At 47.2% G+C, this 18,845-nt stretch overlaps 1 protein-coding gene across 6 annotated transcripts in view; it reads left to right on the top strand.

Annotated features, from left to right (window-relative positions):
- The window catches only part of SENP6 (SUMO specific peptidase 6), a 234,313-nt gene that overhangs the window by 155,469 nt on the left and 59,999 nt on the right, over window positions 1-18,845 (top strand). For all 6 annotated transcript variants that reach the window (XM_073569311.1, XM_073569310.1, XM_073569306.1 and 3 more), the window contains 4 exons: window positions 5,411-5,527; window positions 6,898-7,017; window positions 8,065-8,157; window positions 15,746-16,152. In XM_073569311.1, coding sequence (XP_073425412.1) covers window positions 5,411-5,527; window positions 6,898-7,017; window positions 8,065-8,157; window positions 15,746-16,152 — 737 coding nt within the window. The remainder of the gene's footprint in view (window positions 1-5,410; window positions 5,528-6,897; window positions 7,018-8,064; window positions 8,158-15,745; window positions 16,153-18,845) is intronic.

Here is an 18,845-nt window from a genome sequence, read left to right as displayed (position 1 = left end):
TGGGCAAATGGCACTGCCTCTATTGCTGCTGCCATCCTGCCGAGGATTCTCATGGCAAACCGGAGAGATCGAGGAGGACTGCGAAGGAGTGTGCGAACTCCCAGACGGATGGCCAGTGTCTTGTCCTTGGGAAGGAGCACCAGGCCCCTGGCGGTGTCGAATACCATTCCCAGGAATGTTAGAGTCCGAGTTGGGATGGTCAACGATTTCTGTAGGTTGACTAGCCGTCCCAGGCAACTCAGAGTGTCTAGAGTGATTGAGACACTGACCTCGCAGTCTTTGAAAGTGGGAGACTTGACGAGGAGGTCGTCCAGGTACGGGACGACTAGAATGCCTCGAGTGTAGGACGTCCATGGTGGCCGCCATGACTTTGGTGAACGTTCTTGGAGCCGTGGCGAGTCCGAACGGAAGGGCGACAAACTGGTAGTGGTTTTGGTTGACCGCGAACCTGAGAAACCTTTGGTGGGCGGGAGCAATTGGTATGTGGAGATACGCATCCTGTATGTCTATGGAGGCGAGGTATTTTCCCTGCTCCATGGATGCAATGATGGACCGGAGGGACTCCATGCATAAATGACGGACCTGTACGTAATTGTTGAGCTGTTTTAGGTCCAGTATGGGTCGGACGCCGCCTCCTTTCTTGGGGACTACGAACAAATTTGAGTAGAATCCTCGGAATCTCTCGTTCGCGGGAACCGGCACCACAACTCCTGATTGAAGGAGAGAGGAAACCGCTTGGTGGAAAACACGAGCCTTTTCTGGTGGTGTTGGAGGAACAGAAAGGAAGAACCGGTTCGGTGGAACGGAAGTGAACTCTGTCTTGTATCCGGAAGACACTATTTCCCTGACCCACATGTCTTCTGTAATAGGCAGCCAGACTTGCTGAAAGAGTAAAAGTCGGCCGCCTACTGGTGGGGTGTCTTCCGGAGGTCTCGAGTCATGATGAAGTGAAGTTCTGAGGTTTTCCTCCCTTGGGTTTCGCATGGCCTGCTTTCGACTGCCAAGCCCTGTCCGGTCGCTGCTGCGCCCGTGGGTTGTCTCTGCGTGGAGAACGGTTGCGGTTTTGCACTGGGCGCGAAACGGACCAGCCCGAGGAATTCCGAAAGGATCGGAATCGCGTCTGGTTTCTTCGTTTAAACGTGCGTTTCGGTTTTAGTTGAGGGAGAGAGGTACTCTTACCCCCAGTGGCATTGGCTATCATGGTGTCCAACTTTTCGCCGAAAAGTCTTCCAGTAAAATACGGAAGTCTCGTGAGGGACTTCTTTGAGGCCGCATCCGCTTTCCATTCTCGCAGCCAGAGGATGCGTCGGATCGTGATGGCGTTTGATGCTATTCCCGCTACACCTCTGGCGGAATCCAGGGCTGCATGAATTATGTAGTCTGCTACCACTGCCATCTGGACCGCTTGGTCCGAGAGTTCAGTATTTGAAGCCTGAAGACCCTCCTGTAGTTTTTTGGCCCAAGCCAGGATGGCCTTGGCTGCCCAAACTGAAGCAAACGCAGGGCCCAGAGAGGCGCCTGCCGCTTCGAAAATAGAACTAGCCATGCGTTCTACTTGCCGGTCTTCTGCGTCCCTGAGGGTTGAGCTATCCGGCAGAGAGAGTAAAGTCTGCGCTGCTAGCCTAGAAACCGGAGGGTCCACTTCAGGTGGATCTGTCCATTGTTTGGTGTCTTTCTGTGGGAAGGGGTACTTCGCTTCCAAATATTTGCGATTAGCGAATTTTTTGTCAGGCTGCGCAAACTGTTTGGTAAGTATTTTCTCAAACTCATCGTGATTAGGGAAGACCTTAGGTGGTTTTTGAACACTTTCGAAGCAAATCCTCTGTTCTGGGACTTCCGGGGGCGACTCTGGAATTTTTAGCACTCGATGAATGGCAGAAATTATGTCCTCAACTAGCGCTGTATTGCTAGGGGGAGAAGGTACCACGGACCTGACCGTTTCATTATCTGAGTCGGAGTTACAGATACCCTCCGAATCCTGTGCCTCGCTAAGGTGATCCCTGGAGGGCGACCTGGGGCGGGGGTCTTCTGTGGTGGGGGATCCCTGTGGTAAATTGCACTGTCTGTCTGTGGCAGGGGACTGCCCAGGAGACCTGGAATGACGCTGTCTCTCCCTAGAGGGGGACGACCTTGTGCTATAGTGCGACTCAGGTGATCGAGACCTGTGGGTCCGCTTACGTCTGTGAGAGTCGGAAGCAGTATGTTCCTGAGACAAGCTGTCCGTTTGCTGTGTACCGTCCATAGCCGGGGCCCGACTCTGCAGAGCTTGCAGCAATGTAGCAGTTAGGTTGTCTATGGACTGTGACATAGACTGAGACATCTGAGTTGCCCATTCCGGCGTGGCCTGTGACACTGAAGCGTCAGTAGGGACTCCCTGGGGTTCTGACCCAGAGTTCTGGATGCAGTCCCGGCAGTGCGGATACGTGCTGCCACTAGGGAGCGTGGCTTTGCAGGCTGTACAGAATGCATAGAAACATTCCTGCCTGGTTCTCTTCCTTGAGCCCGGCATAGTGCACAGAGGCTGGCTATAAGGGATCGTACAGGGGTGGCTACGCAGAGGGAACCCACAGAAAGCCTTATAGGAAGTATAGATTCACAGCTGAGTAATGAGAACCCAGCTGTGAGCTTACCCCACCGGTGTGCCCCTAGGTCCAGTGCCGACAGATCCCAGTTCTGTGCCCCCCGGAGACCGCTGTGATGCTCCTCTCCTGGATCTCATCCAGAAAAAAAATGGCCACCGGGGCTCTGAGGAGAGGGAGGAGGGGGCGGAGAGCTGAAAAGGGCGCGCTGGGCTGTGTAAAAATGCCCCCTTTCTGCCTCAATCCGCCCCTTCTATGACACTCCAGTGTGTCATTTTGGTCATCGGGGGGGCGGGGAAAAGGCGGCGGCTTCAGCTAGGCCGAAGCCGCGGCCTAAATTAGAAGCCTGATGCCCAGGAGGGCTCCAGAGCGGCGCGGTAGTCCGGGGGGGGGGGGGGGGGGCGCGGATTTGTACCAGACCCCCCCAGAATGGTCGACTGGATAGCGGTGGGGGTAGCGGTTTTTGTATGGGGGGCCCCTGAAGCGCTATGGAGCCGCTGCTGTTGCAGAGACAGGGACGCAGAAAAGCCCTGTCTCTGCTGTGCCATCCAGTCCGCACCCTCCCCCGGCCCCAACAGGATCCCTCAGCCAGCCTGGGGTCCCTGGAAGCTGCGAAATGCTGCCTGATCTCCGACCCTACCTGAGGCGTCTCAACCTAATACCCCCTGCGGGGGATTAGGGAGGGTGCGTCTGTCACCGTCAGGGGGTCTTCATCCTCGCCTCAACCTCAACCCAGACCCCTTAAAGGGGTTGGGGAAGGAGGGGGGTCTCGACCTCGAACCAGGACCCGAGGGACTGGGGAGAGAGCGACATGGGGAAAAATCACCTCGACCTCAACCGGGTACCCCTAATAGGGGACCGAGGAGGGAGCCATGCCGGGAGTCTCGCTAGAGACCCACTTTTCTTCATCTGTATTTCCGTGAAAAAAAGGAAAGAAACGGAAGAAAAAAGGTGTGCCTCCTTGCGACACTAAGCAAAAACTGGAAAAGGCTGACGCCGTCCAGGGGTGTATACTGCAGAGGAGGAGCCAAAGTTAATCTTTTTCAGATTATGCATAGTGTCGCCTCCTAGTGGACAGCAGCATAACACCCAAGGTTCTGTGTCCCCCAATTAGGCGACAGAGTAAGTTTTTGTTGGTGTGGTGGTGTTTTTTTGTTTTTTTTTTTGTTTTGCTTTTTCCCAGTTAGTAATGAAGGTGTCTGGTAAACATCTTTCCATTACTAACAACAGTCCCCAAGCCCTATTACCCTGATTACCAACGCACCAGGACATCTGAAAGAGGCGGGCACAACGCCAGAATTGGAGCATTTCATGTGATGTGCCACTTCTCGGACAGTTACAGGCTGGTATTTTTAGGCTCTGAAGGGCCCAATAACCATGGACCTTCCCAGCTTTATAATATCAGCTGTCTGTTTAACCCTTGCTGGTTCCCAAAATGGCAGGGACCTCACGTCATTTTTTTTTGTTTTATTTATTTACTAGCTTATTAGATGTACAATATGCAAGGCACAAATTATATATATGACGGATATCGATTCATCTCTTATCTATTATTTTTCCACATCTTTAACACATAAAAATCAAAAAATGTCACACTGATGTCATCTGTGTGCTGTGTATGTTTTATGTGGGCCCATAGACTTTTATTGGCCTTTGTCATCTGTGCTGCCATTACAAAAACGGACATGTCTACCTGTGGGTCATGCGGTGCATGTGAAAACACAGACTTGTGCACAGCCTCATAGGTTATAATGGGTACGTGTGGATACGTGTCTCCGGTGCATGTGAAAACATATGCCACACGTACATGTGAAAACATATGCCACACGTACATGTGAAGAGGGCCTTGGAGTACCAGGAATTGTACTCCATTTCTATGATAGTACGTGGAGCTAAGGTCCAGCATGCGCACTACTACTCCATTTAAAATGGTGCTGCAGAGCCCTGTTTCTAGTTGCTTGAGAGTTTTAGTGGTCAGACCACCAACAATCAGGTTTTTCCATATGCAGATGGATAAGGAAGGGCTAACTTGTCTTTTGAGTGGTGACCCTTTAATATACCATGATTAAAGGGGTTGTCAAGCCTTAGGCTAGGTTCACATAGCGTTAAAGCAGTCCGTTTAATGCATGCGTTAAACAGAGTGCGCTAACGCTACTCTTATTTTGATCGCATTTGTGCGATCGCGTTGGCGCAGCTGCTCCCTCTGCGCTTGCTGTGATGGACCCTTGAGTGCTCTAGACCGCGTCTGAGGTCCGTCACAGCATAACTTCACTAGCACATGCTGATTTTGACATGCATTAGCGATGCGCTAGGTTATGGCAGTCTATGGATGCGTTAACAGATGCGTTACATCGCGTTAATGCCTCTTTGTAACGCTTCCGTTAAACGGACTGCCATAACGCAATGTGAACTTGCCCTTTGGCTACAAGTCTGTAGTTACTCCATGTGACTGCAGACTTGTGAATCCTCACACCGTTCATTCTGCCAATGCTGGGAGCAGTGGGCGCGTCCAAGGATGTGATTTACATACATGCGGTCACGGACTGACTAGATGGGCACAGCCTCGCTAGCAAGGCCGGACAAGACTAGTCTGAATGTGACCTGAAGTATGAAAATCTGATGCTTGTGGTCATCTGACCGCCCGCTCACGGCTCTGGCACAGTACGCATGGTGTGAGGATTCACATAGTGACTGCAGACTTGTAGCTCTTTTGAGATGCAAGAACACGGGAAGAATTTTTAGCTCACAATTTCCTTTGCCTGCCTTAACCTTGGTATCTTATGATTCTCTTTTCTTGTCCATTTATTATGCAATATTGTTTTTCTTTTTAGATTATTTGTTTATCCTCCACCACCAGCAAAAGGTGGTATTTCCGTTACTAATGAAGATCTCCATTGCCTAAATGAAGGAGAATTTTTAAATGATGTTATAATTGATTTCTATTTAAAGTAAGTTTCTTGATTTGTGTGTTTTTATATAAGTTATGTAGGATTAGCTTTTTCTTTAAATAAAAAAGTCACAATGAAACACATTTGCCTGGCCTCTGTTCTGGCTCAGCAAATGCCTCCTGTTCTATGGGCGTGTTATGTAAGCAGCCAAGGAAGCTTGCTCACCTGTTTCTGTGGATGGAGAGAGCCACACAATTAAAAAAATATTTTTCATGGTAATCATAAGAAAACGCATATACATATTTTATGTTTTTTGGGGTTTTTTTAGGCAACATTTCATTTAGTTCACAACTGTAGATAAAGACATGGACTGCAGTTCACATTTTATACATTAATCCATTGGCACTAAGCAAAATGTACAAAAATGAACATAGGATTCTTAATAAATAGTTTGATCCAAACTTACAGGTTCACTGCCACTTCTTTCAAGAAAGTCACCTCTTTTATTAAGCTGCTGCATGATGCTATGCCAGTGGGTTGCGATGGGCCAGAGTCAGGGGTGAGATGAGGTTGAGCAGGGGGGTGGAATAACTTTTAATAGGAATGTGTAATAGCTTTTTATTCATAAACTGTCTAAGAGCTGCTCAACACTGCCACCTTGTGCACAAAGAGGTAATTTCTCTTTCTAGATTAGAGTATTGCTGCATTTGGTGTTTTTAAAAGTAATTACTTTCCATTCAAGATGCTCTTGATCAAGAGGCCTCTCCCTTTTAGAGATATTGTCGCCTCTTAAATGGTTAAAATAGCAAAATAATTTTAAAAGCAAGCACTTTGCAATTCATCTTGAATTAAAAATCCTCTTTAGTCTCAATACTGGAGAGATTTTTAATTCTATAGTATACTGCAAGTTGCCTTGTTTACCTGCTACAGTCTAGACAAAGGGGCGCAGCACTTACAGGCTCTTTTCTATAGAGTTTCTAAGGGCTGCTCCGAAGCTGACTGTATCTCTGGACCTGACCAACTTAAATCATCCAGCGCTGCCTCTGCTCTGCTTGCAGCATGGGAGAGTGCACTGTTTGAGCTAGTGGCTGAGCCATTCCACTGTCCCGAACTGTCAATCATCAGGTGAACTGTCAATCATCAGGAGCACACCACCCTCCGGCAAGCAGGAAGTGAAGAGACAGGAGTACTGCACTCCTGAAGATTAGCCGTAAGAATTTGGTGCATCGGTGGCTATGTCAGAGTAAAGTAGGAAAGGATGCAAATATGACATATGCTATGATTTTTTTTTTTTTTCACTCCATGTTTATGGCAAAAAGCGATCAATAATTTCCCTAAATGTGTTTTTCTTGTATTTTAGCAAGGCTATATGAGTTATGTGGGATCATACAAGTAAATCTCTTAAGCATTTGTATTTTCTTTTTGACTAGATATTTAGTTCTTGAGAAACTCCGAGAGAAGGCAGACAAAATCCATATTTTCAGTTCTTTTTTCTATAAGCGTCTTAATCAGAGAGAGAGGAGGAATCTCCAAGACACAGCAAACTTAACGTAAGGAAATGCTCTTTGATTGACTAAACTGAATGTTGGCGATATGTTTGTCTACTTCGTTCTATCCCTCTACTAACACATCGTAGAATAAATAACGCAGCTTTTCCTCAGTATAAGATAACATTTCACTGGGGAAATTTGCTAAATTTGTAAATGCTTTAATTTCCTTTTTGATTTAGTGTAATATTCTTTTATTAAAATGTTAAATTGTTGAATAAAAATCCTACTTTTTCACTCATTGTGCATTGCTGTCTCCATAATTGCATATATTATATTCTGGGGAGCTCTGGATTAGATTCTGGGAAGTGATTTTTTTTTTTTCCCCACTTGTTATTTATTTTTTAATACCAACATTTTATGTAGATTTAAAGAGAACCAAATGCTGCCCAAAGCACGGGCATCGTGAATCAGAGCTTGGCTGCACGATTACAGCCATATATGTTTTATTCTGAACTACCACAGTGTTTCAGGGAAAACATTGAAGAGTTAGCTCGGCTCGGGACTATAGGGAGAAACCTGGTTAGTCTGACGACATCCCTGGGTGGCTTCTCCTTGCACCACTCCAGTTTATTGACAGATCTTTCCTTACATACACAAATGGGAGGGACCTGTCAGTAAACTGAAGCGGGCAGAAGCCGGCCGGGGCCACAGCGGCTAGTCAGGTCTCTCTCTATGGACCTTGACCAGGCTGGCTTTTTAAGCTATGTTTTCTCAATTTTCAGATTAAAGCATAATTGGAGGCAATTGTGCAACCAATATCTGATTCATGCTATCTGTGGTTCGGGTACCATGAATCTAGAGACTGGTTCCCTCACATAATAAACGGGCCTGGCGAAATCTGATCTGTTAACATTACAAGCAAATAAAAGCATATCCAGGATTAAAACATTTAGAGTGTATATAAGTAATAGGAAACCATTAAAAAGTCCCAAGATATTTGCATATAGACTGTGGTGGTCATAGAATTCTTACAGGAACCTCTTTACATTAGGTTAGGTAAAAATTTCCATGCAAATGATGACACTCAGTACGTTTTTTCTTTCTAAGATTGCAACAAAGGAGACATGGAAGAGTAAAGACATGGACCAGACATGTGGATATCTTTCAGAAAGACTTCATATTTGTTCCACTTAATGAAGCGTAAGTAAATGCTAAATCTTAGATTACAGAACGGTCGTTTTGTTCTTACAAGAACAAGTTCAGTTTCTACAAGATTAATCAACGTGCCAAGCTATAGGATGTTAATTACTTGTTTACAGTCCCCGTATCTTTTGCATCTGCTTGACTGTGAAATATGACATCATTTCTTTATATACTGTTCCTATGGAAGGCTTTGCTTCTGGAAATAAGACCAGTTTGCTGTAGTTTTCTTCCTTATTTGTGGTTATGCTGTAGTTGAGAAAATCCATTGATGAATACAGGCTGCTTTACAAGTGTTGACAAAAGGCAATGGTTTAGCACACTAACTAATTGAACCCTCATACAGACCTGGCCAAAAGTGTTGGCACCCTTGAAATTGTTCTAGAAAATGAAGTAATTTCTCCTAGAAAATTATTGCCATTACACATGTTTTGTTATACACACATTTATTTACTTTGTGTTTATTAGAACATCACAAGAAAAAAAAGGCAAATTGGACATCATTTCACACACAACCCCAAAAATGGGCCAGACAAAAACGTTGGCCCCTTCAACTTAATATTTGCAATATTGCAATCAATCGCTACCTATAACCATCAACAAGCTGCTTACACCACTCAACTTGAATTTTGGAACACTTTTCTTTTGCAAACTGCTCCAGGTCTCTCATATTTGAAGGGTGCCATCTCCCAACAGCAATTTTAAGATCTCTCCACAGGGGTTCAATGGGTTTTAGATGCGGACCTATTGCTGACCACTCCAGCACTTTGTTTCCATCCATTTTTGGGGGCTTCTTGCATAATGTTTGGGGTCATTGTCCTGCAGGAAGACCCAGATCCTAGGACATTAGTCCCTCCTTCTGACTCTGAGCACTACATTGTGACCCAAAATCTGTTTGTAATATTAAGATTTCTCCTTCCCCCATGACGGCACCACGGAGAGAGGGGATCCGCCCCACGGGGACAGGAAACCTACAAATAAAAAGGCGGTACCTCTCTCCCGCATCAGTTGGTTTCCTGTCCCCATAGGGAACCTACAGACTTACCATCGGATGCCGGGGCCGACCAGTCTGGAAGATGGCAGCTGGAGACCCCTGTCCCAGCTGGGGCGGTTACCCGAGGTGCCACCGCTGGGGTCAGCAGGCCTCCAGGGTGTGCGAGGGGAGAGGCGGCAGAAGCAAGAAGAATCGTCCTCTCCCAGGATAGCGTTCTCCATGGCGGCCCTGGGCCGGAGCAGGTACCGGGGTGGGAGAGCGCCAGCGGGCGCAGGTATCCCCCACACGCGCCGACACCCTGTGGAGCCGCCCGCGCAGTGCACCACTGGGAGCCGGCGGTGGTGCACACGCGCAGGGCGGAGCGCGCGACGTCGCAAGGCACCTCTGGGTAGGCCGGCTGTGCGTGTGCAGGGGGGCGGGGCGCCGTCGGATGACGTGGGCGGCGCGAAGGGGGGGAATAAAAAAAACTTTGCTTCTTTGAACACACCCCTCACTTGCTTAAAAGCGTGCAGGGGGCACAGCGCGGCCTGTTTTCCTGGCACCATGAGCACCAAGCCTCCAGAAGAGCAGCAGCTGCTGGACGTGTCCTCGGGCACAGGACACCAGCAGCTGTCGCAGAAATCACCGCAGCAGCACCGTAAGAAGGAGACCAAGGAGCAGTCACAGCGACACAGCAGCAGCAGCCGTTCGGAGTCCCGACGCAGGAAGGAGTCCGGGGGGGGCAAGGGTCCCAAAGGACAAGCCGCGTGCAGATCCGGGGCCCGCGCCTGATTTGGTATCCCTCTTCGGTCTGGCGGGTAAGGCCGGTTTCACATTTGCATGTCAGGGCGCAGCAACGGCCTGCGCACGGCTGCCGCTAAGCCCCGCCTCCTCCGGTACCTCCACCTACCGGCGCATGACGCTGCATGCGTCCTGCGTCCCCTATCGTTATCACTGGGGACGCAGGCCGTGCGCAGTGTGCGTTTGGCGGCGCATACATCCTTTTGACGGTGCGCCGACCAGCGCCAAACGCAACCTGTTGCAATTTGGTTGCACTCGGCGCACTGTCAAAAGGACGCATGCGCCGCCAAACGCATACTGCGCACGGCCTGCGTCCCCAGTGATAAAGATAGGAGACGCATGCAGCGTCATGCGCCGGTAGGCGCAGCTACCGGAGGAGGCGCGGCAGGGGCGGGGCTTAGCGGCGACCGTGCGCAGGCCGTCGCTTTGCCCTGACATGCAAATGTGAAACTAGCCTAAGTGGACTACGTGAACATATATGCGGTAATTAGGGCCTGTCCTCCTCTTATAGGGGAAGAAGTGCACACAGACGGCCAACCACAAGATTTGCCCACTTTGTAAGGGGGAGCTCCCCACGGCATGGGGAAAAAGGATCTGCCAGTCCTGCATTGAACATACAATATGCAAGCCAGGGTTCGCTTCTGACCTTAGAGCCCTAATTGCCCACCAGGTAGAGAACACCTTCAAAACTCTTCAGGGAAAAAGCAAAAAACATAAGAAACCCAAAAGAAAGGAACCTGAGTCAGATCCTAGTGATAGGGAGAGCGAATCTTCTTCATCGGGCACAGATAGCCCGTCATCCGGCTCCTCGTCCTCTGTGGATGAAGGTCGCGGCTGCTTCCCTATAGAAGAAACTGATCGCTTAGTAAAGGCTATCAGAACCACTATGGGACTAGTAGACACCAGGCCTAAAAGAACCATTCAGGAGGCCATGTTTAGCGGGTTAGAGCAGAAGAAGAGGAAGTCTTTTCCCATGAACGATAAAATCCCAGCGCTCATACAGAGAGAGTGGAAAAGGCCAGTGAAAAAGGGCCTCCTAGCACCAAAAAGGAAATACCCCTTTGAGGATCCAAGCTGTTCGTTTTGGGACAAAGCGCCGAAAGTAGATGTAGCCATAGCAAAAGTCTCGAAAAAATTCTCTCTGCCGTTTGAGGACATGGGGACACTAAAAGACCCCATGGACAAAAAAGCGGATACATTCCTAAAAGGAGCCTGGGAAGCAGCCTGAGGCGGACTAAAACCCGCTATAGCTGCCACTTGCACAGCCAGAGCCCTGATGGTGTGGCTGGACTGGCTGGACGACCAACTAAGGAACAAAACTCCAAGAGGCGCAATCCTGGACTCAGTCCCGTTAATGATAGGAGCAGCGGCATTTCTAGCGGACGCATCCGTGGATTCGATCAGGTTGACAGCCAGAGCAGCCTCATTCTCGAATGCAGCTAGAAGGGCTCTATGGCTCAAGTGCTGGATGGGAGACCTGCAAACAAAAACAAAGCTGTGCTCCATCCCCTGTGAAGGTGAATTCCTTTTCGGGCCCACACTGGACGATATACTTGATAAAGCAGGAGATAAAAAGAAGTCTTTCCCTAACCCATCCATTTTCCCCTTCAAACGTTTTCAGAGCAAGGAATTTTATCCAGAGGAAGCCAACTAAAAACTCCAAGGATAAGTGGGAAGATAGAAGAGGCAAAGGGAAGGGGTTCATGTTCGGGAAACCGGCAGACAAGAAGCAACCCCAATGAAGGTGTCTCCCAGGTAGGGGGAAGATTGGGCCTCTTCTTCCCGACCTGGGAATAGATATCAAGCAGTTCTTGGATCCTAAGCATCGTAAAAACAGGTCTCAAATTAAAATTTCACACCTCACCCAAACCCTCTTTTGTAGTGACCCCACAGAGGCAGTCGATATAAGAGCAAGCTGCAGTACAACAGGAGATTCAGACCCTGGTGGAAAAATCGGTATTGCAGGAGGTTCCCCACCAAGAAAAAGTAGAAGGCTTCTATTCCCCTATCTTCTTGTGGAAGAAACCAGATGGGACATTCAGGACGATAGTGAACCTAAAAAGGTTAAACAAATGCCTGATGATTCATCCATTCAAAATGGAAACAATAAAATCCGCAGTAAAGATGCTGTTTCCAACTTGTTACATGACGGTACTCGACTTAAAAGACGCATGCTATCATGTCCCCATACACACGGACTACCGCCGGTTTCTCAGAATAGCAGTCACCATAGGGGGAGAAATAAAGCATTACCAATTCAAAGCCCTCCCATTCGGGCTGGCCATCGCCCCGAGAGTATTCACGAAAATCATATCAGAGGTCATGGCACAGTTGAGAGAGCAGGACGTCCTAATAGTCCCATAATTGGACGACTTCCTAGTGATAGGCAACTCCCCCTGTCATTGCAGAGACCAGTTGAACCAGACTATGGAATCTTTGTCCAACCTAGGTTGGCTGCTAAACCTACCGAAATCTCGGTTAATTCCGAGCCAAGTGCAAGAATGTTTGGGCATAACCATAGATTCCATCAGGCAAGAGTGCCGTCTCCCGAAAGGGAAAATGCTACACATAGAACAGCTAGCAACAGGAGCAATAACATGTACAGTAATGACACTCAGGAAGGCCATGTCCCTGCTCGGCTCAATGACAGCCTGCCTACCAGCTGTCCAGTGGGCCCAAGCTCATACAAGAGATCTCCAGTGGGAGATACTAGAGGCAGAGATGTCTCTTCACGGGGATTTAGAGAGGCAGTTAGACATCTCACCCGTAACAGCTCGCTCTCTACAATGGTGGACGAAACCATCCAACCTATCCAGGGGGGTCCCTTGGGTGATACCGGTCTCTCAGATCCTTACTACAGATGCAAGCCCCAGGGGGTGGGGGGCTCACTGGACAACCAGGTAGCACAAGGAGTCTGGACAGAAAATGAAAAGTCAGCGTCCTCAAATATGAAGGAGCTATTAGCAGTGAAGCGCGCCCTCCTGTATTTCCTAAACTCCCTCAGGGGCCACCATGTAAGAGTGTTCTCGGACAACAGCACTGTAGTCGCTTACTTAATCATCAGGGGGGCACGAGATCCCGTACCCTTATGGAGGTGACAGTCAATTTTCCACTTTGCAGAGGGAAACCTAGGCTCACTGACAGCATTACACATAAAAGGGTCAGACAATGTGACAGCTGACTTTCTAAGTCGCACACAGCTGAGACAGGGCGAGTGGGAGTTGAACCAGGGCATCAGATCACGAAGCTATGGGGGAAACCCAACATAGACCTATTTGCCAACAAGACGAATCGGAAGGTGAAAACATTCTGTTCGGGAGGACCAAGCAAGGGTAATATTAATAGCCCCCTTCTGGCCGAGAAGCACGTGGTTCTCTTGGGTGAGGAGAATGTCCATCTCCGATCCTTGGGTCCTCCCGGATATCCCGAACTTACTCTCCCAGGGCCCAGTACTGCACCCTCAGGTGGAGAACCTACACATGACGGCCTGGAATTTGAAAGGGCTCTATTAATCAACAGAGGCTTCTCCCAAAATTTAGTATCCCCTCTACTACGAAGTAGGAAGCCGATAACCACTAAACAGTATGGGAGGGTCTGGAGGAAGTTCCTTTCAGTATCAAAGGCCAGTCCAAAGGGGAAGGTACCCATATCAAAGATCTTAGAGTTCCTGCAAAAAGGCTTAGAGCAAGGTCTAGCTACTAGCACATTAAAGGTTCAAGTGGCAGCCCTGGGGGCCCTATACAACTGTGACTTGGCAGGGAATCGTTGGGTGTCCAGGTTCATTAAGGCAGTCAGTAGATCCAGGCCCGTGTCTTCCCTAAACACCCCTCTTGGGATCTAAACTTGGTACTCTCAGCCCTGACCAAGCCCCCCCTTTGAGCCTTTGCAGGAAGCACCGCTAAAATTAATATCTCTCAAGACCTCCCTCTTGATAGGGAGATTCTGGATGACAGGGTGGTACTTAGGACAGACCCAGCCTATTTGCCAAAGGTAGCGTCCCGATTCCACAGAACTCAGGAAATCTCCCTCCCCTCCTTTTGCCCCAATCCCAAAAACAAGGGAGAAGAGACCCTGCACACATTAGATGTCAGGAGATGCCTAATGGAATACTTAGAGGCCACCAGGGAGTGTAGGAAGGATAGGTCTCTTTTTGTCTGCTTCCAGGGGCCAAAGAAAGGGCGGAAGGCATCAAAGAGCACGCTGGCGACGTGGATAAGGGACACCATCACCTTGTTGTACTCGTCACAAGGCGCGGACATTCCAGGCAGAATAACGGCCCATTCCACAAGAGCAGTGTCAACTCCCTGGGCAGAGAGCAGGCGCCTCCATTGAACAGAAATGTAGAGCTGCTACTTGGTCATCTTCAACTTTCCTCAACCACTATCGGCTGGACCTAGCCACCTCCTCAGATCTAACCTTTGGTAGAAGGGTGCTGGAGGCAGTGGTCCCCCCCTCCTAATAGATAGTCTCTGCAATTCTCTCCGTGGTGTGGCCATGGGGGAAGGAGAAAATCGTAGTTACTTACCGTTAACGGTATTTCTCTGAGCCCATGACGGCACCTGTATATTCCCTCCCTACACGCGTGGGGTGCGCACTTATTGTAAATACAGTTTAGCCAGAAAGTCACGTGGTGTCTCCTCTACGCAGTTTATTGATTATAGAAATTCCGTTTTCTTAAATTGTTGTGTTAGTATTAGGCCTAAGTTCCGTTAATGCTCTGTAAAACAACTGATGCGGGAGAGAGGTACCGCCTTTTTATCTGTAGGTTTCCTGTCCCCGTGGGGCGGATGCCCTCTCTCCGTGGTGCCGTCATGGGCTCAGAGAAATACCGTTAACGGTAAGTAACTACGATTTTCATGATGCTTTGTACACAGTTAAGACACCCAGCCAGCAAAACAACCCCAAATCATCTTAGTACCTACAGTCAAATATGGTGACGTTCAGTGTTCTTTTCTTTGTAGGCCTCATTCTGTTTTCGGTTTAACAGTAGAATGATGTGCTTTACCGAAAAGCTCTATCTTGTTCTCATCTGTCCACAAGACGCTTTCCCAGAAGGATTTAGGCTTGCGTACGTTTTGGCAAACTGCAGTGTAGCTTTTTTATGTCTGTGTCAGCAGTGGGGTCCTCCTGGGTCTCCTGACATAGCGTTTCATTTCATTCAAATGTTGACTGATATTTCGTGCTGACACTGATGAAACCTGAGCCTGCAGGACAGCTTGAATTTCTTTGCAACTTGATTGGGGCTCCCTTTCCAGCATCCGGACTATCCTGCGTTGCGACGTTTCATAAATTTTTCTCTGCTATCCAAGTCCAGAAAGATTAGCTTCAGTGCCATGGCTTGTAAACGTCTTTGATTTATGTGGCGCCCCACAGACAAAGGAACATCAAGATCTCTGGAGATGGACTTGTAACCTTGAGATTGTTGATATTGTTCAATAATTTTTGGTACTCAAGTACACAGTTCTCTTCACCTCTTTCTCTTCTCCATGCTTAGTATAGCAAACACAGTGCAGAAATTGTCAACTTCTCCCCTTTTTATGTGGTTTCAGGTGTGATATTCAAATTAACCACACGTTTTACTTGCCACTGATGAGTTTGAACTATAATCACATGCTTGAAACAAGGTTTTGGAAAGGTGCCAACACTTTTTTGTCCTGCCCATTTTTGGGGGTTTTGTGTGAAATTATGTCCAATTTGTCTTTTTTGTGTTCCAATACACATAATGGGTGCCAATACTTTTGTCCATAACTGTACAAAGACATGTTATATTGGATAGTTTGGTTGGTTTATGTCATGTATTTATTTCTCTTGCAGTGCTCATTGGTTTTTAGCTGTCATTTGTTTTCCTGGCCTAAACGAACCGATGTATTACCCTAATGAGTACTACCGAGAAACTAGTAGTCCATCCACAGCTGCCGCACAGGCAGATGATGATCGGACATCTGCACCTGCTGAATTACAGACCTGTTTGCAAAGTGGTTCTTCTAAGTCACCGCCTAAGAAATCATCCAGCAAAAAGCAAACTCTTACTTCTGGTAACACAAGTTCTGGGTCAGAAGATGGCGACAGCCCAGGCAACAAAAGACACAGCCTCAGAAAAAATGATCAAGGGCTCCAAGAATCCGATACCTCTCTGAAAACTCCATTTCCTCAAATGGACTGTAGTTCTAAAAATGTAAATGGAATAACAAGCGACTGTAAAACTCCATTGAAGCAGGCTGGTGAGTATCTTCTGTGGGTTGAATTCAGAGCACGTTTTAGCAGAAAGTGCATTGTCTTTCACTTTATGCTCGTATTTAAAAAAAACATTGTTTATACAGGAGCGTAACTGAGGTTAAAAACTGGGTTCTTCTTAATTATAGAGGATAAAAAGAACACTGCTGTTTTCTTCCAAACGCTATACCACATCTATCCTCAGGTTGTAAGTGGTGGAGCTGAGCGGCAGTACCAAATACAACCTATGGACAGGCATGGTATGATATTTGGAAGGAAGCAGTGATGTTTAGCAAACACTGGACCACACAACTTGAAATGCATGTCATATGTAGGTCTAATGGAAGCCAATGTATTTTACACACGCGGGCGGTGATGCATTGTCATATAAAAATGTCTGCATAAAAAAAAAAATTACATCATGCGGTTAGTGTATATCTATGGGTGGCACTCCTGTTGTGGACTTCCAACCAATTCCTTTTTTTGCGGATTAAAGGAAAACTGCACATCCACAGATCTAGTAAAAAATATGTTACATTTTTTATGATTATCCATAAGAAATAGAAAAAAAGATTAAAATCCACATCACTGAACACAATCCTCAAAAAAAAAAAATGTAAACAGAAACTGGTAGAATTGCAATTTGCCAAGTATTGAAATAATAATAAAAAAATCTCATATGTGCCCCAAATAGTTAGCAACTAATTTACAATTGCATCAGTTACAAACAAACATATATGATAAATTAACAAAGATGTAGTTGCCCTGGTGTTGTGACACCAAAGCAAAACAGCCACCTTTGGTCATTATGATTTAAAATTGGCCCATCCTCAACCCCTTAACGACATATGACGTACCAGTATGTCGTAAGCTGGATCCCTGACTTTGATGCGGTTTCAGGGATTAAGCCCACATTTTTGATGGTAGATGATAACTGGGATATCTAATAATAATAATTTTATTTCTATAGCGCCAACATATTCCTCAGCACTTTACATTATAGAGGGGACGTCTACAGACAATACAAATTACAGCATAGCAATAAACACGTAGCTCAAAACAGATACCAATAGGAATGAGGGCCCTGCTCGCAAGCTTATAATCTATAAGGGGAGACACGAAAGGTGGATGGAAACAGTTGCTTTTATTGTTTGGACCATCCCTAGTGTAAGCATCGAGTGGTCCTGTTGCTGCATGAACCAGTTAACAGTCTAAATACGTAATAGTATGCACACAGAGGGCTATTAAATGCAAAAAGCATGTGAGAACATGATGCGAGGAACCAGGATATGGTAAAAAATTTTGAAATGAGCCACACAGGGATATTTAGGTTAGTGCGTTGAGGCGATAAGCCAGTCTGAACAAATGTTTTTTTAAGGCACGCTTAAAGCTGTGGGGATTGGGGATTAATTGTATTAGCCTGGGTAGTTCATTCCAAAGAATCGGCGCGGCACTTGAAAAGTTTTGAAGACGGGAGTGGGAGGTTCTGATTAATGAGGACGTTAACCTCAGATCATTAGCAGAACGAAGGGCACGGGTAGGGTGGTAGACTGAGACGTGGGAGGAGATGTAGGGTGGTGCTGAGCCATGGAGAGCTTTGTGGGTGAGGGTAATAAGTTTATACTGAATTCTGGAGTGGATGGGTAGCCAGTGTAAGGACTGGCACAAGGTAGATGTATCGGTATAGCGATTGGTGAGGAATATGTTCCTGGCTGCAGCATTCAGGATGGATTGGAGAGGGGAGAGTTTGGTAAAAGGGAGACCGATTAGTAGAGAGTTACAATAGTCCAGACGAGAATGAATAAGCGAAACAGTAAGAGTTTTTGCAGAGTTTAAAGTAAGAAAGGGTCGAATTCTGGAAATGTTTTTGAGGTGCAGATACCAAGAGCGAGCCAGTGATCGGATGTGGGGGGTGAATGAATGCTCAGAATCAAGTATGACCCCAAGACAGTGGGCATGTTGCTGGGGAGTAATGGTGGAACCACACACAGAAATGGCAATGTCGGGCATAGGTAGGTTAGTAGAGGGAGGAAACACGAGGAGTTCAGTTTTTTACAGGTTCAGTTTCAGATAGAGGGGGAGGACATGATGTTAGAGACAGTGGTAAGACAATCACTGGTGTTCTGGTGTTTTCCAAAAGTGTATAATTGAGTGTCATCAGCATAGAGATGGTACTGGACCCCAAAACTGCTGATTGCTTGACCAATAGGGGCAGTATACAAAGAGAAGAGGAGGGGGCCTAGATCTGATCCTTGAGGAACCCCAACAGTAAGGGGAAGATGAGAGGAGGAGGAGCCAGCAAAAGATACAGTAAAGGAGCGGTCAGAGAGATAGGTGGAGAACCAAGAGAAAACGGTGTCCTTGAGGCCAATGGAATGAGGCATAGTGAGGAGGAGCTGATGATTCACAGTGTCAAATGCTGCAGAGAGATCCAAGAGAATAAGCATGGAGTAGTGACCATTAGACTTAGCTGTTAGTAGATCATTAGAGACTTTAGTGAGGGCAGTTTCAGTAGAGTGTAGAGAGCGGAAACCGGACTTTAGAGGGTCGAGGAGAGAGTTATGTGAGAGATAGCGGATAAGATGGGTGTGGATCAGGCATTCCAGTAGTTTAGAGATAAAGGGAAGTGTTGTGAGTTCATTTTCCCCTTCACTACTGAGGCCTGGTGAAGAAAGGTAATGAACCTGATTATCAGGCACCT

The sequence above is a fragment of the Dendrobates tinctorius genome, unplaced genomic scaffold (genome assembly GCF_039654945.1).
Source record: "Dendrobates tinctorius isolate UK_male_01 unplaced genomic scaffold, ASM3965494v1 ptg000024l, whole genome shotgun sequence".
NCBI classification, from domain to species: Eukaryota; Metazoa; Chordata; class Amphibia; order Anura; family Dendrobatidae; genus Dendrobates; species Dendrobates tinctorius.
The sequence above is the reverse complement of the archived record's forward strand: the minus strand, read 5'-3'. Positions and strand labels throughout refer to the sequence as shown.